At 52.4% G+C, this 23440-nt stretch overlaps 2 protein-coding genes and 1 long non-coding RNA gene across 13 annotated transcripts; 2 read left to right on the forward strand and 1 right to left on the reverse strand.

Annotated features, from left to right (window-relative positions):
• Window positions 1–1216: 1216 nt before the first annotated feature.
• LOC148662445 (uncharacterized) lies at window positions 1217–13474 on the reverse strand. Of its 5 annotated transcripts, none has more exons than XM_088632115.1 (5): window positions 13271–13474; window positions 10043–10408; window positions 7295–7453; window positions 6524–6576; window positions 1217–2352 (listed from the first exon to the last, which is right to left on the reverse strand). In XM_088632115.1, the coding sequence occupies exons 1-5, from the start codon at window positions 13320–13322 to the stop codon at window positions 2176–2178; spliced, it is 807 nt and encodes a 268-aa protein (XP_088488241.1). In that variant the 5' UTR covers window positions 13323–13474; the 3' UTR covers window positions 1217–2175. The 5 variants fall into 5 exon arrangements, with proteins under 5 accessions (XP_088488241.1, XP_088488240.1, XP_088488239.1 ...); XM_088632114.1 differs by having other exon boundaries at window positions 10043–10444; XM_088632113.1 differs by having other exon boundaries at window positions 6524–6579; window positions 10043–10444.
• Window positions 13004–22802, forward strand: LOC148662446 (uncharacterized). Of its 5 annotated transcripts, none has more exons than XM_088632085.1 (6): window positions 13004–13167; window positions 16705–16757; window positions 17377–17709; window positions 18819–19106; window positions 19198–19482; window positions 20757–22802. In XM_088632085.1, exons 1-6 carry the CDS (start codon window positions 13004–13006, stop codon window positions 20891–20893), a joined length of 1260 nt encoding a protein of 419 aa, XP_088488211.1. In that variant the 3' UTR covers window positions 20894–22802. The 5 variants fall into 5 exon arrangements, with proteins under 5 accessions (XP_088488211.1, XP_088488212.1, XP_088488213.1 ...); XM_088632086.1 differs by lacking the exon at window positions 13004–13167 and adding an exon at window positions 13531–14829; XM_088632087.1 differs by lacking the exon at window positions 13004–13167 and adding an exon at window positions 14836–15583.
• LOC148662447 (uncharacterized) lies at window positions 17722–18726 on the forward strand. Of its 3 annotated transcripts, none has more exons than XR_015936817.1 (3): window positions 17722–18041; window positions 18182–18329; window positions 18448–18726. It is a non-coding gene; the product is annotated as an uncharacterized LOC148662447 (long non-coding RNA). The 3 variants fall into 3 exon arrangements; XR_015936818.1 differs by having other exon boundaries at window positions 18182–18292; XR_015936819.1 differs by lacking the exon at window positions 18448–18726 and having other exon boundaries at window positions 18182–18255; window positions 18315–18397.
• Window positions 22803–23440: the final 638 nt, after the last annotated feature.

Here is a 23440-nt window from a genome sequence, read left to right on the forward strand (position 1 = left end):
ACTAAGCAACAGATTCCTAAACAACTAATGATCGTTAGCAGAGTTTAATGATCGTTAGGCTTGTTAGTCGCTCAAAGAGTGATCAGTACCGATCACCCAGCCCTGGGGGGTGGGTTCCCCCGGGGGTACCCCAGAAACGCCCGGAGGATCGGGCTGTGAGACTGCAAGGTGGGGCCCCTGATGGTCCCGTTTCAATCGCGTGGGCCGGCGGGTTTTGAAAAACGCAGAGTAAAACACGTTTTTCACACATACTGACACACACTCTCTCACACACACACTAATACACTCACACACTCTCACACACACTGATACACTCACACACACTGATGATACACAAACACTGATAGAATCTCACACACAATGATACATTCACACACTCTCACACACACACTGATACACACACACTCACAGACACTCACAACCACTCATACACACCGACTCACACTATGATACACTCACACACACGTACACAGAGTTACACTCTCACACTGACACACACACTCACACACACTGATGATACACTCACACACTCTTACACACACTCACAGACACACTGTGAGTTACATTCACTGATACACTCAAACACACTCCCACACACTTACACACTCTCACACACACTCAGACTGACACACACACTCTGATACAGAAGTGAGACAGAGCAGCTCCAATCCCAGCCTGTTCTAGCGGAACAGAAACACTCCGCTTCCCTCTCGCGGTGTCAGATTTCTGAAACCAGCCTCGCATCTCAACTGCTTCATTTCCTCCTGCTCAGACCTGCAGGCCTGTGTGCTAATGACCAGCAATAACGAGCATGGACGATTCAAAGACCCCTGGAGACTCTGCAGACACACACACACTGACCCCTCCAGGACCAGGACTGGACAGCCCTGCTTTAAAGACCCCTGGAGACTCTGCAGACACACACACACACTGACCCCTCCAGGACCAGGACTGGACAGCCCTGCTTTAAAGACCCCTGGAGACTCTGCAGACACACACACTGACCCCTCTAGGACCAGGACTGGACAGTTCTGCTTTAAAGACCCCTGGAGACTCTGCAGACACACACACACACTGACCCCTCCAGGACCAGGACTGGACAGCCCTGCTTTAAAGACCCCTGGAGACTCTGCAGACACACACACACACTGACCCCTCCAGGACCAGGACTGGACAGCCCTGCTTTGGACTGAGTCCAGTTTGTTGTAAACCAGTATGCCTGCAGCACTTCCTCTTTATTTTAAACTTGTTTGAAAACAGAAACGATTTACAGAAAACAACCTCAGTACATTTTACATGACATGATCCCACTTAAGCAACATAATGATCCCCAACATTAGTCGGACATGCTCTCAGTAAGAACCCGGACCGGACTGTGGGTCCCGAAGTTCTGCTTCAGAGCTTGTGCGAGTCGGGTTTGGAAAGCCGAGCGAATAAATATCTCCAGCAGAATAAATATCCTTGTAGCCTCGTGCGAGTTTCTTGCCCATATAGGAATCGGAACGAGAATTAGGGGTAGGAACCTTCAGGGAACAAGAACAGAGATAAGAACAAGAAAAGTGATAGGAACAAGAATATTAATATTCAAGAACAAGAATTAGGAGTAGGAACAAGAACAGCAATAAGAACAAGAACAGCAATAGGAACAAGGATTAGTGTAACCAGAAAAGGCCTGGGTTCAGGAGAAAGAACAGAATGGGATCAGGAACAGGAACAAGACTATTAATATTCAAGAACAAGAATTAGGAGTAGGAACAAGAACAGCGATAAGACCAAGAACAGAAATACGAACAAGAACAGAAATACGAACTAGTATAATAACAGGAACAAGACCAGCAATAAGAACAAGAATATTAATAGTCGAGAACAAGAATTAGGGGTAGGAACAAGAACAGCAATAAGACCAAGAACAGCAATAAGAACAAGAACAGCAGTAGGAACAAGGATGAGTGTAGGAACCAGAAAAGGCCCGGGTTCAGGGGGAAGAACAGAATGGGATCAGGAACAGGAACAAGACTCGGGAACAGGAACAATAAGGAGCATCAAAATCCAGATCAGGAACTAAAATGGGATCGGGAACAGGAAGAACAACGCTAATCAGGCGATGGGGAACAGGAATAAAGATTCGGGAACAGGAGGAAACCCCACACTCTGGATCAGAGCCGGGGGGGGAGATCAGGAACAAGAGCAGGGCAGCGGACGAGGACCGGGGCCGGTGTCACGTTCCCGGTCTCGTCGGGTCTCGGTCACCTCCCCGAGGCCCGGCCAGATCTGCTCGTAGGCGGAGACGTCTTCGGCGCTCGGCGGGCGCCGCGCCACCACCGCGACAGACTCCAGCTCCGCGCAGCCGCCCTGCCAGAAGCACGGAGCAGCCAGTCAGACCCGGGGCCAGGGGCTCGCGTCCTGCGCCTACACTCATCCCTTCACCCACCTGTACACTCACTCATCCACCATCCCTACACTCATCCCTTCACCCACCTGTACACTCACTCACCCCCATCTCTACACTCATCCCTTCACCCACCTGTACACTCACTCATCCACCATCTCTACACTCATCCCTTCACCCACCTGTACACTCACTCACCCCCATCTCTACACTCATCCCTTCACCCACCTGTACATTCACTCACCCCCATCTCTACACTCATCCCTTCACCCACCTGTACACTCACTCACCCCCATCTCTACACTCATCCCTTCACCCACCTGTACACTCACTCACCCCCCATCTCTACACTCATCCCTTCACCCACCTGTACACTCACTCACCCCCATCTCTACACTCATCCCTTCACCCACCTGTACACTCACTCACCCCCATCTCTACACTCATCCCTTCACCCACCTGTACACTCACTCATCCACCATCTCTACACTCATCCCTTCACCCACCTGTACACTCACTCACCACCCCATCTCTACACTCATCCCTTCACCCACCTGTACACTCACTCACCACCCCATCTCTACACTCATCCCTTCACCCACCTGTACACTCACTCACCCCCCATCTCTACACTCATCCCTTCACCCACCTGTACACTCACTCACCCCCATCTCTACACTCATCCCTTCACCCACCTGTACACTCACTCACCCCCCCATCTCTACACTCATCCCTTCACCCACCTGTACACTCACTCACCCCCCATCTCTACACTCATCCCTTCACCCACCTGTACACTCACTCACCCCCATCTCTACACTCATCCCTTCACCCACCTGTACACTCACTCATCCACCATCCCTACACTCACCCCTTCACCCACCTGTACACTCACTCACCCCCATCTCTACACTCATCCCTTCACCCACCTGTACACTCACTCACCCCACCATCTCTACACTCATCCCTTCACCCACCTGTACACTCACTCATCCACCATCTCCACACTCATCCCTTCACCCACCTGTACACTCACTCACCCCCCATCTCTACACTCATCCCTTCACCCACCTGTACACTCACTCACCCCCATCTCTACACTCATCCCTTCACCCACCTGTACACTCACTCACCCCCATCTCTACACTCATCCCTTCACCCACCTGTACACTCACTCACCCCCCATCTCTACACTCATCCCTTCACCCACCTGTACACTCACTCATCCACCATCTCTACACTCATCCCTTCACCCACCTGTACACTCACTCATCCACCATCTCTACACTCATCCCTTCACCCACCTGTACACTCACTCATCCACCATCTCTACACTCATCCCTTCACCCACCTGTACACTCACTCACCCCCATCTCTACACTCATCCCTTCACCCACCTGTACACTCACTCACCCCCATCTCTACACTCATCCCTTCACCCACCTGTACACTCACTCACCCCCATCTCTACACTCATCCCTTCACCCACCTGTACACTCACTCATCCACCATCTCCACACTCATCCCTTCACCCACCTGTACACTCACTCATCCACCATCTCTACACTCATCCCTTCACCCACCTGTACACTCACTCATCCCCCATCTCTACACTCATCCCTTCACCCACCTGTACACTCACTCATCCACCATCTCTACACTCATCCTTTCACCCACCTGTACACTCACTCACCCCCATCTCTACACTCATCCCTTCACCCACCTGTACACTCACTCATCCACCATCTCTACACTCATCCCTTCACCCACCTGTACACTCACTCACCCCCATCTCTACACTCATCCCTTCACCCACCTGTACACTCACTCACCCCCATCTCTACACTCATCCCTTCACCCACCTGTACACTCACTCATCCACCATCTCCACACTCATCCCTTCACCCACCTGTACACTCACTCATCCCCCATCTCTACACTCATCCCTTCACCCACCTGTACACTCACTCATCCACCATCTCTACACTCATCCCTTCACCCACCATTACACTCACTCATCCCCATCTCTACACTCATCCCTTCACCCACCTGTACACTCACTCATCCACCATCTCCACACTCATCCCTTCACCCACCTGTACACTCACTCATCCACCATCTCTACACTCATCCCTTCACCCACCTGTACACTCACTCATCCACCATCTCCACACTCATCCCTTCACCCACCTGTACACTCACTCACCCCCATCTCTACACTCATCCCTTCACCCACCTGTACACTCACTCATCCACCATCTCTACACTCATCCCTTCACCCACCTGTACACTCACTCACCCCCATCTCTACACTCATCCCTTCACCCACCTGTACACTCACTCATCCACCATCTCCACACTCATCCCTTCACCCACCTGTACACTCACTCACCCCCATCTCTACACTCATCCCTTCACCCACCTGTACACTCACTCATCCACCATCTCTACACTCATCCCTTCACCCACCTGTACACTCACTCACCCCCATCTCTACACTTATCCCTTCACCCACCTGTACACTCACTCACCCCCATCTCTACACTCATCCCTTCACCCACCTGTACACTCACTCACCCCCATCTCTACACTCATCCCTTCACCCACCTGTACACTCACTCATCCACCATCTCTACACTCATCCCTTCACCCACCTGTACACTCACTCACCCCCATCTCTACACTTATCCCTTCACCCACCTGTACACTCACTCACCCCCATCTCTACACTCATCCCTTCACCCACCTGTACACTCACTCATCCACCATCTCTACACTCATCCCTTCACCCACCTGTACACTCACTCATCCACCATCTCTACACTCATCCCTTCACCCACCTGTACACTCACTCATCCACCATCTCTACACTCATCCCTTCACCCACCTGTACACTCACTCACCCCCATCTCTACACTCATCCCTTCACCCACCTGTACACTCACTCACCCCCCATCTCTACACTCATCCCTTCACCCACCTGTACACTCACTCATCCCCCATCTCTACACTCATCCCTTCACCCACCTGTACACTCACTCACCCCCATCTCTACATTCATCCCTTCACCCACCTGTACACTCACTCATCCACCATCTCTACACTCATCCCTTCACCCACTGTGCGTGGGGGGATGAGTGAGGGTACAGGTGGGTGAAGGGATGAGTGAATGTACAGATGGGCAGTTGGTGAATGAATGGATGTACAGATGGGTGAATGAGTGAATGTGCTGGTGATGGACGAGTGAATGTACAGATGGGTGAATGAGTGAATGCGCTGGTGATGGAGAGTGAATGTACAGATGGGTGAATGAGTGAATGCGCTGGTGATGGACGAGTGAATGTACAGATGGGTGGATGAGTGAATGCGCTGGTGATGGACGAGTGAATGTACAGATGGGTGAATGAGTGAATGCGCTGGTGATGGACAAGTGAATGTACAGATGGGTGAATGAGTGAATAGGCTGGTGATGGACGAGTGAATGTACAGATGGGTGAATGAGTGAATAGGCTGGTGATGGACGAGTGAATGTACAGATGGGTGAATGAGTGAATGCGCTGGTGATGGACGAGTGAATGTACAGATGGGTGAATGAGTGAATGCGCTGGTGATGGACGAGTGAATGTACAGATGGGTGAATGAGTGAATGCGCTGGTGATGGACGAGTGAATGTACAGATGGGTGAATGAGTGAATAGGCTGGTGATGGACGAGTGAATGTACAGATGGGTGAATGAGTGAATGCGCTGGTGATGGACGAGTGAATGTACAGATGGGTGAATGAGTGAATGTACAGATGGGTGAATGAGTGAATGCGCTGGTGATGGACGAGTGAATGTACAGATGGGTGAATGAGTGAATACGCTGGTGATGGACGAGTGAATGTACAGATGGGTGAATGAGTGAATGCGCTGGTGATGGACGAGTGAATGTACAGATGGGTGAATGAGTGAATGCGCTGGTGATGGATGAGTGAATGTACAGATGGGTGAATGATTGAATGGGCTGGTGATGGACGAGTGAATGTACAGATGGGTGAATGAGTGAATGCGCTGGTGATGGACGAGTGAATGTACAGATGGGCGGATCTGTGCGCGGGTTCGAGGCGAGGCGCAGACAGGGTGGGGCTCCTCACCTTGTTTCCTGCCTTGCGCGGGTCCCCGGCTCCGGGTTCGGGTTCGGGCGGGCCTGCTGTGCAGAAAGAGAGAGGCGGGGCATGAATCGCACGCAGACGAGCCACCTCGTCCTCCAGAGACGAGTCTCAGCTACTTGGAGAGGTAAGGCGCTATATAGACTACAGATCTATAGTCATTCCAGAAGAGATCCTTGTTTGCTTCTTCCAGTCCAGGGTCACAGGGGAGCTGGAGTCCATCCCAGCAAGCAACAGGCACAAGGCAGGGTTCACCCTGGACAGGACACCAGTCCATCACAGGACACACACACACTCTCACACACCCTGGACAGGACACCAGTCCATCACAGGACACACACACACACACTCACACACCCTGGACAGGACACCAGTCCATCACAGGACACACACACACACACACACACACACACACACACACTCACACACCCTGGACAGGACACCAGTCCCTCACAGGACACACACACACTCACACCCCCTGGACAGGACACCAGTCCATCACAAGACACACACACTCACACCAGGGCCAAATTTCCCAGAAGCCGAAACCAGAGCACTTGGAAGAAACCTCCACTAACATGGGGAGAACATGCAGACTCCACACAGACAGCACCCTCCCCCAGGGTCTGGGAATCGAACCCAGGGCACCAGCGTGGTGCGGCTGACCCCCGTGTCGCCCCGCCCACCACAGTTGTAATCACAGAAAGAAAGAAGACATATCCTCCAGCAGGGACACAGAGAAGCCAAACCCCTTGCCTTTTCGGCAGGCCGGGCAGCAGCGGAGGAAGGCGGCGGTCAGGATGGCGGTCAGGATGGCGGTCAGCAGCGCGGACAGCGCAAGGGCGCCCCCAGGCGGGACCCCCGGGTCACCGCAGGGTGGGGGGCTCTGACTGGTGCAGTTGGGCTCCTCTCCTCCTGACCAGGGGACAGGGAGACGGTCAGTATCCCCCAGAGTGCCCTGACGCCCACCTCGGGCGCCCCACGACCACCCCACGAGCGTCCCGATGCGGGAGAGAGATTGGTTTGGTTTAGTGTGGTTTGGTTAGGTTTAATGTGGTTTGGTTTGGTTAGTTTGGTTTGGTTAGGTTTAGTGTGGTTTAATTTGGTTTAGTGTGGTTTGGTTAGGTTTAGTTTGGTTTAGTTTGGTTTAGTGTGGTTTAGTTTGGTTTAATTTGGTTTAGTTTGGTTTGGTTAGGTTTAGTTTGGTTTAGTGTTGTTTAGTTTGGTTTAGTGTGGTTTAATTTGGTTTAGTGTGGTTTGGTTAGGTTTAGTTTGGTTTAGTGTGGTTTGGTTTGGTTTAGTTTGGTTTGGTTAGGTTTAGTGTGGTTTAATTTGGTTTAGTTTGGTTTGGTTAGGTTTAGTTTGGTTTGGTTTAGTATAGTTTGGTTTAGTTTGGTTTAATTTGGTTTAGTTTGGTTTGGTTAGGCTTAGTTTGGTTTAGTGTTGTTTAGTTTGGTTTAGTGTGGTTTAATTTGGTTTAGTGTGGTTTGGTTAGGTTTAGTTTGGTTTGGTTTAGTGTGGTTTAATTTGGTTTAGTTTGGTTTGGTTAGGTTTAGTTTGGTTTGGTTTAGTATAGTTTGGTTTAGTTTGGTTTAGTTTGGTTTAATTTGGTTTAGTTTGGTTTGGTTAGGTTTAGTTTGGTTTAGTGTTGTTTAGTTTGGTTTAGTTTGGTTTGGTTAGGTTTAGTTTGGTTTAGTGTTGTTGAGTTTGGTTTAATTTGGTTTAGTTTGGTTTGGTTAGGTTTAGTTTGGTTTGGTGTGGTTTGGTTTAGTATAATTTTGTTTAGTGTGGTTTAATTTGGTTTAGTTTGGTTTGGTTAGGTTTAGTTTGCTTTAGCGTGGTTTGGTTTAGTATAATTTTGTTTAGTGTGGTTTAATTTGGTTTAGTTTGGTTTAGTGTTGTTTAGTTTGGTTTAGTTTGGTTTGGTTTAGTCTGGTTTGGTTTAGTATAGTTTGGTTTAGTGTGGTTTAATTTGGTTTAGTGTTGTTTAGTTTAGTTTGGTTTAGTGTGGTTTGGTTTGGTTTAGTGTTGTTTGGTTAGGTTTAGTTTGGTTTAGTGTGGTTTGGTTTAGTTTGGTTTGGTACTGTTCTTTTAAATTTTCTCCATTCATTGGAAGTTTCATTTCACACCTCTCTGCACCCATTCTGACTTCACACCTCTTGATTGGCCTCTCTTTCTGTCCCCTGCTCCCGCCTCTCACTCCTCCTCCCTCCCAACCTCCACGGCCGAAACGTTGTGTTCTCTTTCTTCTTTTTTTCAGCATGGAATAAACCTATAACTTGTTAATTTGGTTTAGTGTTGTTTAGTTTGGTTTAGTGTGGTTTGGTTTAGTCTGGTTTAATTTGGTTTAGTGTTGTTTAGTTTGGTTTGGTTAGGTTTAGTTTGGTTTGGTTTAGTATAGTTTGGTTTAGTGTGGTTTGGTTTAGTATAGTTTGCTTTAGTATAGTTTGGTTTAGTTAAGTTTGATTTAGTGTTGTTTGGTGTGGTTTAGTTCGGTTTAGTTTGGATACGTCTGGGTTAGTGTGGTTTAGTTTGGTATAGTTTAGTTTGATATAGTTTGGTAAAGCTTGGTCTGTTATGGTTTGGTGTGGTATGGTTTAAATTGTTATGGCTTGGTATAGTTTGATTTAGTTTGGTGTAGTTTGGTTTCATTTAGTTTAATCTGGTATAGTCTGGTTTGGTATATTTTCGTTTCGTTTTGTATATTTTCGTTTGATATGGTTTGGTGTGCTGTGCTATAGTTCAATTTGATATGGTTTGGTATGGTTTGGTGTAGTCTAGATAAAAAAAAAACATATCAAGACATACTGTACGACAGATAGAAAATAGATATCACAAACAGTAACATGCACAAAAATAATGACACATTAATCTAATAAATAATCTAATTATGTCAGGAGCCATATCAGCCTGCAGCTCACCACTGAGCCCAGCAGGGGGAGCCTGGCCAGTACCTGGAGGGGAGACTCCTGGGAGGAGAGCTGAGGCTGCTGCTGGGGGAGGTGTGAGTGGGGCCAGCAGGGGGCGCTCTCACCCTGCGGTCTGTGTGGGTCCTGATGCCCCAGTATAGTGACGGGGGACACTGGACTGTAAACAGGCGCCGTCCTTCGGATGAGACGTCAAACCGAGGTCCTGACTCTCTGTGGTCATTAAAAATCCTGGGGTGTCTCTCAAGAAGAGTAGGGGTGTTACCCCAGTGTCCTGGTCAAATACCCCCCTGGTCTTGACCCATCATGGCCTCCTGATAACCCCCCTCTCTGAACTGATTTCATCCCTCTGCTCTCCTCCCCACTGAGAGCTGCTGTGTGTGAGAGGACTGGAGCATCATCCAGGTGGGGGTACACACTGGTGGGGCTGGAGGGGATCCCCCTGACCTGGGAAGAGCTCTGAGTGGAGGGTCCAGAAAAGAGCTCTAGAAGTGTGAGGAGCTATTATTAATAAGCACATATCGAAGATCACAAGATTGACATGAGAAGACACTCTCTTATCAGGACCAGTTCTCACCTGCGACGAGCTCCAGCCTGGTGCCTTTTCCTATCTGTACATCTCCCCTCTCTCTGGTGGCGCAGTAGTACAGCCCCTGGTCTGTCTCTGTGACCCCCTCAATCCTCAGACTGGAGGAGTTAGTGGAGGAGTTCAGCACCAGGCTGAAGCGAGAGTCCGGTCTCCTCACGTAGGTGAAGGGGTCCGTCTGGCCGCTCGCTGTGTTGGCGTTGCCCAGGACGCTCAGAGCCAGCGCCCCGTCCGAGCGCTGGACGAACCACATGACCTCGTACTGCTGCCCGACGACGCAGGGCAGGGTGACGGTCTCCCCGCAGATCGCCGCTCTCACCTCTGGCCCGCCGGAGACCCTCTCCTGGACAGCAGCGCCTGCAGCCGCGGGGACAGTGAGTGAACACGGGTGATCTGTGAGTGAACACGGGTGATCAGTGAGTGAACACAGGTGATCAGTGAGTGAGTGAACACGGGTGATCAGTGAGTGAACACAGGTGATCAGTGAGTGAACACGGGTGATCAGTGAGTGAGTGAACACGGGTGATCTGTGAGTGAGTGAACACGGGTGATCAGTGAGTGAACACAGGTGATCTGTGAGTGAGTGAACACGGGTGATCAGTGAGTGAACACAGGTGATCTGTGAGTGAGTGAACACGGGTGATCAGTGAGTGAGTGAACACGGGTGATCAGTGAGTGAGTGAACACGGGTGATCAGTGAGTGAACACAGGTGATCTGTGAGTGAGCACGGGTGATCAGTGAGTGAGTGAACACGGGTGATCTGTGAGTGAACACAGGTGATCTGTGAGTGAGTGAACACGGGTGATCAGTGAGTGAACACAGGTGATCTGTGAGTGAGTGAACACGGGTGATCAGTGAGTGAACACAGGTGATCTGTGAGTGAGTGAACACGGGTGATCAGTGAGTGAGTGAACATGGGTGATCAGTGAGTGAGTGAACACGGGTGATCAGTGAGTGAGTGAACATGGGTGATCAGTGAGTGAGTGAACACGGGTGATCAGTGAGTGAACACAGGTGATCTGTGAGTGAGCACGGGTGATCAGTGAGTGAGTGAACACGGGTGATCTGTGAGTGAACACAGGTGATCTGTGAGTGAGTGAACACGGGTGATCAGTGAGTGAACACAGGTGAACTGTGAGTGAGTGAACACGGGTGATCAGTGAGTGAGTGAACACGGGTGATCAGTGAGTGAGTGAACATGGGTGATCAGTGAGTGAGTGAACACGGGTGATCAGTGAGTGAGTGAACACGGGTGATCAGTGAGTGAGTGAACACGGGTGATCTGTGAGTGAACACAGGTGATCTGTGAGTGAGTGAACACGGGTGATCAGTGAGTGAACACAGGTGATCTGTGAGTGAGTGAACACGGGTGATCAGTGAGTGAGTGAACACAGGTGATCAGTGAGTGAGTGAACACGGGTGATCAGTGAGTGAGTGAACATGGGTGATCAGTGAGTGAGTGAACACGGGTGATCAGTGAGTGAACACAGGTGATCTGTGAGTGAGCACGGGTGATCAGTGAGTGAGTGAACACGGGTGATCTGTGAGTGAACACAGGTGATCTGTGAGTGAGTGAACACGGGTGATCAGTGAGTGAACACGGGTGATCAGTGAGTGAACACGGGTGATCTGACCGCGACGCTGGGCGTCCTGCCCTTCGGTAGACCATTAAACGTCCCCTGCCTTACGAGTAGCGTGTCAGGGGTTAATTTTATGCACCTCTGCTTCTGTGATGGCTGGGGCCCTTCCTGTTAGTGAAACCGATCTGCTCCTGGCAGGATGTGGTCGCTGTCACAGCAACGAATGTCAGACCAATAGTGTAGCTTTCAGAGTTCACACACACAATCTCTCTCTCTCGCTCACACACACACAGCTGTACATGTATATAGGACACCAGTCCATCACAGAACACACACACACACACACACACCCTGGACAGGACACCAGTCCATCACAGAACACACACACACACACACACACACACAGACACACACACACACCCTGGACAGGACACCAGTCCATCACAGGACACACACACACACCCTGGACAGGACACCAGTCCATCACAGAACACACACACACACACACACACACACACACACACACACACCCTGGACAGGACACCAGTCCATCACAGGACACACACACACACACCCTGGACAGGACACCAGTCCATCACAGGACACACACACACTCACACACCCTGGACAGGACACCAGTCCATCACAGGACACACACACAGACTCCCACACCCTGGACAAGACACCAGTCCATCATAGGACACACGCACACGCACACGCACACACACACACACACACACACACACACACACACACACACACACACACACACACACCCTGGACAGGACACCAGTCCATCACAGGACACACACACACTCACACACCCTGGACAGGACACCAGTCCATCACAGGACACACACACTCACACACCCTGGACAGGACAGCAGTCCATCACAGGACACACACACACTCACACACCCTGGACAGGACACCAGTCCATCACAGGACACACACACACTCTCACACCCTGGACAGGACACCAGTCCATCACAGGACACACACACACACTCACACACCCTGGACAGGACGCCAGTCCATCACAGGACACACACACACACTCACACACCCTGGACAGGACACCAGTCCATCACAGGACACACACACACTCTCACACCCTGGACAGGACACCAGTCCATCACAGGACACACACACACACTCACACACCCTGGACAGGACGCCAGTCCATCACAGGACACACACACACACTCACACACCCTGGACAGGACACCAGTCCATCACAGGACACACACACACGCACACACACACACACACACACACACACCTCAGAAGCCCATTAACCCCCCAGCCTGTCTCTGGCCTGTGGGAGGACACCGGAGCCCCCAGAGGAAACACAGAGAACACAGAGAGACCATGCAGACTCCACACAGACCGCACCCCAAGTCCGGACCCCAGTGCCGTGGCGGGGGCACCCCACACTCTGTCTCGGCGACCCGGCGGCCCAATCAATCGATCGATCAGCTGACGAGCCGCAGAACTTCAGCTGCAGCAGGACCAGAGACTCGGGGACGGGCGAGGTGAGCCTGACTGTCGGGACAGAGGTTCGGAAGACCTCGGGCGCCCCCCCCCATCACCTTCCTCCTCCTCCTCCTCCTCCTCCTCGCCCTCGCTGGTACTCACGGATCAAGAGGAGCAGCAGAGACGCTGCCGCGCGGCGCCTCCCTCCCGTCATCTCGCGCAGCGGCTCGGACACTGACGAGCGTGGGCCCCCGCGCGTGCCCTTTTCCACCCCCACCCACCCCCCTCCCCCCACCAGCCACCTCGGGTCGGGGGCGGGGGTGCGTGGCGTCGTCGTTTTGTCGGCGAGGGGCGCAAGAGGCGGTCGCCCCCGGCGTCGAGTTCGCGAGAAAGAGGGTGGTTTTGGAAAAGCCGACTGCTGTGTTTTTGAGACGACGAGCGGGCTAAAAAGAGAGGCAGAATCACGGGCGTCGTGGGAAAGACGCGCGGCGTGTTGTGTGTGTGTCGCCCCCCCCCCTACCCACGAAACAGCCGAGGCACCGTGGAACCAACAACAGCAACAGCAACAGCAACAGCAACAACAACACAAAAGAAGAAATCGACAGCGGTTTTATGTAGTCTCCTCGCTGCCGTGGAGACGGGGAGAGGACCCGACACGCGTGTCCGCGACCCCGACCGATCGCGGTGGTCGCGTCGCGTCGGGACGGCGAGCAAATCGGGGGAGGGAACAGACGAAAAAGACAAGAGCTCTTGCTCTTCCTCTGCTTCAGGGGCGGAGGACAGTCGTGCGTGGATTTCGCGTTCCGCTGGGACAGGAGCCCCGGCTCGCAGTGTGAAACCGTCACGAAGAGTCTGACGGACGGGAGCGATTTTGTTTGGGGTTTTTTGGTGGGAAATTCGTGCTCGGTTTCAGGATCATTCAGTTCACAGACGGGGGGGACTTTCAGGCCTTCGTGTGTGAACAGCTCCCTTAGATGTGGTGCAGATTCTACTAAAACACGCCTTTACACAGAGGGTGGTGGGGGTGGGGAACAAGCTGCCCAGCCCTGTGGTTGAAGCCGATACCCTGGCTTCTCTCAGGACACAGCTGGGTGAGCTCCTCCAGTCAGGACAGGAGGCTCTTCTGTACACAGAGGGGGGTGGGGGTGGGGAACAGGCTGCCCAGCCCTGTGGTTGAAGCCGATACCCTGGCTCCTCTCCAGACACAGCTGGGTGAGCTCCTCCAGTCAGGACAGGGGGGCTCTTCTGCACACAGAGGGGGGTGGGGGTGGGGAACAAGCTGCCCAGCCCCGTGGTTGAAGCCGATACCCCGGCTTCTCTCACACAGACACAGCTGGGAGGGATTCGCCTCGGCTCAGCGATGTAATGAAATGGTTGAAGGGCTTCCTTCTGGTTTGTAACCTCTAAACGCGTCCTGCTTCTGAAGGTCGGCGAACGTTATGGCGAAGACGTACTGACTCGGTAACTCCGCCCCCTGTCAGGATATTGCAGAGTGTGATCCTGCCGAGTGGCAGTACTGCACAGATGCTGCAGTCCGTGGATATGTCAATACGGGTTGAAAATCCTTCATCCGAAATGCCCAAATCCGAAAACCTCCAAAAGTTTTTTTTTTTTTACCACAAATAACTTACCGAACTTTCCAGCTCACAGGGACGTATTTGCATTTATCTTCAAGTTTGTAAGCTGCGATCCTCAAGTTTCGTTTTGTTTGGGGGTGTACGGTGAGTACAAAACGTTATTTTTACGGGAGATCTGAATTTCCCCTCCCATGTATGACTGTACCTTGACTAGCGTCATTGCCTGTACTTGTACATCCCTTTAAAAATAAAATGCTATCTTTTTTCAGTTTTCCTTTTATGTACCTGTAATCCTATTCAGTGCTTTGTTTTTTTTACCTGACATAAAACTTCAGACCTGTATAGTAAAAAAATAAAATACCAATGGCGTACAGTACGTGTACTGTAACCTTTTAATCAAAACATGATATTTTGACATGTAAATGGATATCGTGTCTAGACTTGGGTCCCATTCCCAAGCTGTCCCATTTGATAGAAGCAGATATAACAATATTTTGAAACCCGACAAAAATCCGAAATCCGCAACACAGATCGGCGCGCGTTCGTGGGGTTCAGGGGTCAGCCGTGAAACAACCTCGCTACCCCAGCAACTGCAGGACGCGGGGGACCCCTCAGCGACACCTCCCCCCACGCGTCTTCTGGATGTCTGGGTGTAGTGCGTGGAAACCGTCGCGCCTCCCACGAGAGTGTCGGACGAGTGGGAAATTGATGACCCCCACCCCGCGACAGAAACTCGTGATCTAACAAAACTAAAACAAGAAAGCACCCCACTCCCCCCCAGAGTGAAAGGGGGCTCCCCCCGAGTTGGGGACTCCCCAGTGAGATAATATCATTCACTTTCATTTGTCGCTTCACATTTGTCGAGCGACGCCGACTCAGAAACGCCGTTGAACTGAACGTGAGTTTTATTAATTATTAATAATTATAATTATTAGTAGTAGTGTTAGTATCGGTGGTACTGTGGCAGGAGTAGTACGGACGCCGTAACGCGGGGGGGAGACTTGCAATATACAAAGTTCTCAGCGGGTGGGTATTCAGGTAAGAGAGCTCTATAAGTCTCTTACCTATCCTGCTGGATGTGGCCAGCAGCCATCTCACCCTGCAACTCACAACTGGCAGCCCCACTGAAGCTCAGCAGGTGTGAGCCTGGTCAGTACCTGGATGGGAGACCTCCTGGGAAAAACTAAGGCTGCTGCTGGAAGAGGTGTTAGTGGGGCCAGCAGGGGGCGCTCACCCTGCGGTCCATGTGGGTCCTAATGCCCCAGTATAGTGACGGGGACACTATACTGTAAACAGGCGCCGAGACGTAAAACCGAGGTCCTGACTCTCTGTGCTCATTAACAATCCTGGGGTGTCTCTCGAAAAGAGTTGGGGTGTAAGCCGATACCCTGGCTTCTCTCCAGACACAGCTGGGTGAGCTCCTCCAGTCAGGACAGGAGGCGCTGCTGTACACAGAGGGGGGTGGGGGTGGGGAACAGGCTGCCCAGCCGTGCTGTGGGAGCACGTGTTAGCAGGTGTTCCACAGTTCAGTGGTTCAGCAGTAATACTGTAGGTGCCTATATACAGTATACAGGGCCTTTAGAAAGTCTACACCCCCCTTGGTGCAGCAGAGCCCCCCCGTCATTATAAACGGAGAGGAAAAACGCACGAACACACAAACACGCGATCCCAGAAGTCTTCCGCCGTGGGAAGCGAAAGCGGCAAGAAAGGTCAGGGCCGCTGTTGTGAGGCGTGGGATTTTCTAAAAAAAAAAATCTAAAAAGTTTCTGGGAAACTCCGCATGGCAGACGTCAGTCACGAGGCCACTCGTGAAGAGGTCCTCGGATCAATACCCGGCGTCCAGTCACGGAGATCTCCAGTCGCGACCGAAACACGCCGTTGTCTTTGGAAATTGGAAACACAGCGAGGAGCGGCTGAGGTCTTGTGCGGGATGTTTTTCTGTTTTTGCTTTGGTTTGTTTGGTCAGGAGAGAGACTCTCTCCCCTGCCCAGCAGCGCATGTTTTTGTGCCGTTGTGCAGGATGCGCGCCGCGCTGGTGGTCCTGATCGTGCTGGTGGTCCCACATCGCCCGGGTGAGTCGAGTCGTCTTGATTCACAGTGGGGCTGTTGTGTAGTTCTGCCCGGTGTTTTCCGTATGTAAGAGCGCGGTGGAGTTGTGTTCCCAGTGTGTCTCAGTCTCTCTCTCTCTCTCTCCGTTGTGTGTCTTTTGACGGCGTCTGGTTGTGTGCTGCTGTGTGTCTCTGAAGGTGTGTGTAGTTGTGTAGCTCTGTGTCGGAGGGTGTGTGCAGTTGTGTAGTTGTGTAGCTGTGTGTCTGAGGGTGTACAGTATATAGTTGTGTAGCTGTGTGTCTGAGGGTGTGTGCAGTTGTGTAGCTGTGTAGCTGTGTGTCTGAGGGTGTGTGTAGCTGTGTGTCTGAGGGTGTACAGTATGTAGCTGTGTAGCTGTGTGTCTGAGGGTGTGTGCAGTTGTGTAGTTGTGTAGCTGTGTGTCTGAGGGTGTACAGTATGTAGTTGTGTAGCTGTGTGTCGGAGGGTGTGTGCAGTTGTGTAACTGTGCTGCTGTGTGTCGGAGGGTGTGTGCAGTTGTGTAGTTGTGTAGCTGTGTGTCGGAGGGTGTGTACAGTATGTAGTTGTGTAGTTGTGTGTCTGAGGGTGTGTGCAGTTGTGTAACTGTGCTGCTGTCTCTCTCAGCCTCAGCAGCTCCAGTCCCAGTGTTCCTGACAGTCGGGGACTCGGTCACTCTGCCCTGTGATGGGACACCAGCTGCTGGGATCCCCGAGGACCAGTTACACGTCCAGTGGAAAACCCCCACGAGGCCTGTGCTGGATTTCCACAGCGGACGAGCCTTTCCCGGCCCGGGGTTCGAGCCCAGAGCCCAGGTGTCCCGGGAGAAGATCAGACAGGGGGACTTCTCCCTGAGCCTCCTCCAGGCCTCCTTCTCCGACAGCGGGCTGTACGAGTGCTTCCACAGAGGGACAGATGGCCTGATGAAGTTTCTGGGGAGTGTTCATCTCCGCGTCACAGGTAACTGCCCCTGCGTGCCCAGGTAACTGCCCCTGTGTGCCCAGACACCTACCACACAGGTAACTGCCCCTGCGTGCCCAGACACCTGCCACACAGGTAACTGCCCCTGCGTGCCCAGGTAACTGCCCCTGCGTGCCCAGACACCTACCACACAGGTAACTGCCCCTGCGTGCCCAGGTAACTGCCCCTGCGTGCCCAGACACCTACCACACAGATAACTGCCCCTGCGTGCCCAGACACCTACCACACAGGTAACTGCCCCTGCGTGCCCAGGTAACTGCCCCTGCGTGCCCAGACACCTACCACACAGGTAACTGCCCCTGCGTGCCCAGGTAACTGCCCCTGCGTGCCCAGACACCTACCACACGGGTAACTGCCCCTGCGTGCCCAGGTAACTGCCCCTGCGTGCCCAGACACCTACCACACGGGTAACTGCCCCAGCGTGCCCATTTAACTGCCCCTGCGTGCCCAGACACCTACCACACAGGTAACTGCCCCTGCGTGCCCAGACACCTACCACACAGGTAACTGCCCCTGCGTGCCCAGGTAACTGCCCCTGCGTGCCCAGACACCTACCACACAGGTAACTGCCCCTGCTTGCCCAGACACCTACCACACAGGTAACTGCCCCTGCGTGCCCAGATACCTACGACACAGGTATCTGCCCCTGCGCGCCCAGGTAACTGCCCCTGCGTGCCCAGACACCTGCTACACAGGTAACTGCCCCTGCGTGCCCAGGTAACTGCCCCTGCGTGCCCAGACACCTACCACACAGGTAACTGCCCCTGCGTGCCCAGAAACCTGCCCCTGCGGGCCCAGAGCTGGTCTGAAGCGGGCTGGACGAACGCTGGACACAGGGGCAGCTCTGTAATCCCGCGCCCTGTCCCGCAGGAGCACGAGGGAGCAGCTGGTGTTAAAAGGAGTGATCTCTGGGAGGTGGGAGGGATCTGGGAATGCTGCCAGTCCGGGTCCTGGGGTGTCCTGTCCCGTCCCCCGCTCTGATAACCAGGACCTGCGTCAGTGACCTTTGACCCTCCCCCCTCCCCCCAGGACAGATCCGATCCAGCTGAGCACTGACCTCCTCCTCTGCCTGTGTGCCCCTCTCTCAGCTCGGACGGAAGGTCACACCAGGCGGGCCGGAGAAGATCTCTCGGTCCCCCTCGGCGTTGGCGGGCCAGTGGTGCTCCTGTTGAACGGTACGGTTGTGTACCCGGAGGACGACGACCCCAAATTCAAGAAGGCGCACTTGGGCGGCCGTGGGATCCCCATTTGGCAGAGAGTGTGGGTGCAGGACGGCTCTCTGACACTGCGCTCCCTCACACCAGCTGATCAGGGGAGCTACACAGTGAGGGACCTTCAGGGAAACACCATCAGCACTGCGATCGTCACTGTGGAGGGTGAGCAGGTCTACAGCAGGGGGACTAGAGGGGTCTCCACTCCTGACAGAGGGGGGTTCTTGTATCGCTCTCTGTCCTGATTGTCTTCCAGCTCGCAGAGACAATGTCACCCTGCAGGCTGGAGCCTCTCTGTCTGTCCCCCTGTTCACTGGAGAGCCGGTGGAGGTGCTGTTTGACCCTGCAGGAGGTGGAAACTGGACCTCAGTGTGTTCTGTCCAGAACAGCACAGCCAGCTGTGTCCCCCAGTACAGAGACAGAGTGTCAGTGGACAATCAGGAGCTGAGGCTGCAGGAGCTGAGGGCGTCTGATCAGGGGAGCTACACAGTGAGGGACCTTCAGGGAAACAACATCAGCACTGTGATCGTCACTGTGGAGGGTGAGTGGATAAGGGAGAGAGGAATTTGTAACTGATTAATAGGAGCTCCAGTCCCAGTCCAGTAGAACAGTTTGTTACAATAGGAGCTCCAGTCCCAGTGCAGTAGAACAGTCTGTTACAATAGGAGCTCCAGTCCCAGTTCAGTAGAACAGTCTGTTACAATAGGAGCTCCAGTCCCAGTGCAGTAGACCAGTCTGTTACAATAGGAGCTCCAGTCCCAGTCCAGTAGACCAGTCTGTTACAGTAGGAGCTCCAGTCCCAGTCCAGTAGAACAGTCTGTTACAATAGGAGCTCCAGTACCAGTCCAGTAGAACAGTCTGTTACAATAGGAGCTCCAGTCCCAGTCCAGTAGACCAGTCTGTTACAATAGGAGCTCCAGTCCCAGTGCAGTAGACCAGTCTGTTACAATAAGAGCTCCAGTCCCAGTCCAGTAGAACAGTCTGTTACAATACGAGCTCCAGCCCCAGTGCAGTAGACCAGTCTGTTACAATAGGAGCTCCAGCCCCAGTCCAGTAGAACAGTGCTGTTACAATAGGAGCTCCAGTCCCAGTCCAGTAGAACAGTCCTGTTCCAATAGGAGCTCCAGTCCCAGTCCAGTAGAACAGTCTGTTACAATAGGAGCTCCAGTCCCAGTCCAGTAGAACAGTTCTGTTCCAATAGGAGCTCCAGTCCCAGTCCAGTAGAACAGTCTGTTACAATAGGAGCTCCAGTCCCAGTCCAGTAGAACAGTCCTGTTCCAATAGGAGCTCCAGTCCCAGTCCAGTAGAACAGTCTGTTACAATAGGAGCTCCAGTCCCAGTGCAGTAGACCAGTCTGTTACAATAGGAGCTCCAGTCCCAGTCCAGTAGAACAGTCCTGTTACAATAGGAGCTCCAGTCCCAGTCCAGTAGAACAGTCTGTTACAATAGGAGCTCCAGTCCCAGTCCAGTAGAACAGTTCTGTTCCAATAGGAGCTCCAGTCCCAGTCCAGTAGAACAGTCTGTTACAATAGGAGCTCCAGTCCCAGTCCAGTAGAACAGTCTGTTTCAATAGGAGCTCCAGTCCCAGTGCAGTAAAACAGTCTGTTACAATAGGAACTCCAGTCCCAGTGCAGTAGAACAGTCTGTTACAATAGGAGCTCCAGTCCCAGTCCAGTAGACCAGTCTGTTTCAATAGGAGCTCCAGTCCCAGTCCAGTAGACCAGTCTGTTTCAATAGGAGCTCCAGTCCCAGTCCAGTAGACCAGTCCTGTTCCAATAGGAGCTCCAGTCCTGTTGTGTCCTGTTCTCTCTGCAGGCTCCAGTCCTGGTGCCCGCTGGCCTGGAGGTCTCCAAGCCCTGCTGTGTGTCGTCCTGGCTCTGGGAGTCGGGGTGCTGTCCTGGTGGAGATGGAGGGACAGAGGAGGACGGAGGCGGCGTGCGTGTGTTAGTTGAGGCAGGGCGAGGTGGGCACAGCAGGCTGGGACGGTGGTGGGCCGTGATCGAGGGGAGCCGGTGTGCTTTTTTTTGGGGGGGTTCCCATCGAGCCTCCCACTTCTCCGCCTTGATTTCCGAAGCCGGTTCGGCCTCCCAGCGACGTGGAACGGCTCGGGAACGATGGCTAGGAAGGAGGCTTTAGAAAACAGACGTTCGGCGTTCAAACAGGGGAGGTGGCGAACATGTGCCCCCCTTTTTGGAGGGGGTCCATTAAGCTTCCCTTTTCTTTTGAGGACAAACGGGACGGGTTGGGGGGGGTGTGGGGAGGGTGGTTTGCTCATAATAGCTACAGGAGGTTACAGGAGTAGAGGGGCACGGGTTGTGTTTAAAGCAGATATAAGCTGTCACAGTCTGCTTGAACTTGAACTTGAACTTTATTGCCATATGTAACCGGTACTGGTACAATGGAATTCTTCCTTACTTGGGAAAAGATGTACAGTTTCAACTACTGATGTGGGTGGGGGACACCCCAGACCTATTGGGCTGGGACGCCCTGCAGCACTTATAAGGAATTACTGTATGAAATAGCATGTATGTGAACTACCTCAGTAGAGCTCTGTGATATTGTGATTGTTTTACCTCATGAGGGTATTTTTGCATAAATATGGACGGGCGTTTTCTTTTAGTGTCTATGATGTGTTGTCATCTTTCTTGTCCTGAGAAAAGTATTAGAAAAGTATTAGAAAAGTATTAGAAAGGGACCAAGTGCTGTATTTTTCCACTGCGTTACAACCTGTTTATTAAAAGCCTGTACTGCCTGTAGCAGGTTGATCTCTGACTCACTCTGCAGAGTGACAGCAGGGTGTCACTCTCTTCCTGTGGCTGTTTCTCACCTCAGAGGCGATGCGCTTGTGTTGCTGGTTTCACTCTGAACAAGTCAGCAACACGGCCGGGCGGCTTGTTCCCCACCCCCACCCCCCTCTGTGTACAGAAGAGCCTCCTGTCCTGACTGGAGGAGCTCACCCAGCTGTGTCTGGAGAGAAGCCAGGGTATTGGCTTCAACCACAGGGCTGGGCAGCTTGTTCCCCACCCCCACCCCCCTCTGTGTACAGTAGAACCTCCTCGGTGTAAAGAAGAGTCTCCTGTGTACTTTAGTGGTAACAGAATTATTCCAAATCAAGTTACTTTTTCCCTCTTACGGGGAACGATAGGAATTGCTCATTTTACGAGGGTAATTCGCTCTTAGGAAATTTCTTGAAACAGAGACTATATTATCCATAACTTTTGTAACCTTTTGTTTCGTTCATGGGGTTTGTAAGATCGCCCTCGGTTTCCTTAAATGAGGAACACCTTATGGGTGTGAAACAGCCCAAATCGTTAAAAAATAACATTCTTAATGTTTATTATAGACGATGATCGATGAGTCGATCGCTAGATATTTCTGAACCTCGGTGGCGCTGGAGAGACCGGTCTTGTTGGAAAAAAAAAATGCAACATAATCTCACACGCGTATCTCCGCCTCACTGCTTTCCCTGTGAGCCAATCACAAGGGTCCATAGTCGCCTACCTATGAACCAATCAGAAGTGTCTGTGCTCTCAGAGCCAATCAGAAGTGTCTGTTCTTACCAATCAGGAGGGTCTGTGGGTTTCCCTGTGAATCAATCAGGAGCGTCCATCTGTGAACCAATCAGGAGTGAGTGTGTGCTTCTCTCGGAACCAATCAGAAGTGTCCGTGGTTTCCAATCAGGAGCGTCTGTGTTACAGGTCTGTGAACCAATCAGGAGCCCCGTACTGTGACCAGTGGGCGTGTCTTCCTTGTGCTGCGGAAGTGAATGGTCTCTTTGTGAATTTCATTATTTTTATTGGCGTTGGCAACGCTGATTGTACCCCTCGGTCACGCTAATAAAGCACCTTGAATTGGACTGAATTGTAATTGACACGCGTGGATCTGAGACACTGTTCACCCATTTACGAACACCGAAAGACGGAAAGGCTTGACTTTTCCGTCCTGCGCTAACACGTGTTCCCCAGAGCCTGTGAGTACGGACGTTTCATTTTTCTGCCGAGAGTGTTTCGTCCAGATTTCGTGCGGCGCCTGGGGAAGGATTTGAGTTTGTTCTGGTCGTGGGGAGACAGGTGCGTGTGGGCCGAGTCGCGCTTGGAGCGGATCGCTTGCGGACGGTTTTCTGTTCGTTACTCGTTTCCGTTCCGGATGTGTATTTGTAAGCGTCAGTGTATCTACCTTTTTTTCTTCGTTTATCGTTCATTAAAGACAAGAAAGTCCTTCAGCCCGTGAGGGTATGTGTAGGGTTATTCCCTGGGGTTTTGGGACGATGTTGTTTTCCTGCCACGGGGAAGCACCCACTCAAACTCATGTCTCCCACTCGCCGAGTGGCATCGGCTGAGCTGTTTCTCCTCCGTGTCGAACCCTGAGCCGGAGGGGAGCTCTGGGCCCCCTCGGTCTCTCGATCCCTCCACGGTGAGGCGCTGTTCTCCCCCTGGAGCAGAAGCGGGCAGCTGGGGGGAGAGGGGAGGGCCCCTGGACTCGGACACTCAGCTGTGGGA

The sequence above is a fragment of the Lepisosteus platostomus genome, chromosome 5 (assembly GCF_059453375.1).
Source record: "Lepisosteus platostomus isolate fLepPlt1 chromosome 5, fLepPlt1.hap1, whole genome shotgun sequence".
NCBI classification, from domain to species: domain Eukaryota; kingdom Metazoa; phylum Chordata; class Actinopteri; order Semionotiformes; family Lepisosteidae; genus Lepisosteus; species Lepisosteus platostomus.

Coding starts and splice junctions, on each gene's coding strand:
- LOC148662445 (XM_088632113.1), bottom strand. CDS start 13,322: ATGACGGGAGGGAGGCGCCGCGCGGCAGCGTCTCTGCTGCTCCTCTTG. Junction 7,454..10,042: donor CAGGCTGGAGCTCGTCGCAG/GTGAGAACTGGT, acceptor TCCCCTGGTCAG/GAGGAGAGGAGCCCAACTGC. Junction 2,353..6,523: donor CGCGCAAGGCAGGAAACAAG/GTGAGGAGCCCC, acceptor TGCTTCTGGCAG/GGCGGCTGCGCGGAGCTGGA.
- LOC148662446 (XM_088632084.1), top strand. CDS start 16,466: ATGGCAGACGTCAGTCACGAGGCCACTCGTGAAGAGGTCCTCGGATCA. Junction 16,758..17,376: donor GGTGGTCCCACATCGCCCGG/GTGAGTCGAGTC, acceptor TGTCTCTCTCAG/CCTCAGCAGCTCCAGTCCCA. Junction 17,710..18,818: donor TGTTCATCTCCGCGTCACAG/GTAACTGCCCCT, acceptor CCCCTCTCTCAG/CTCGGACGGAAGGTCACACC.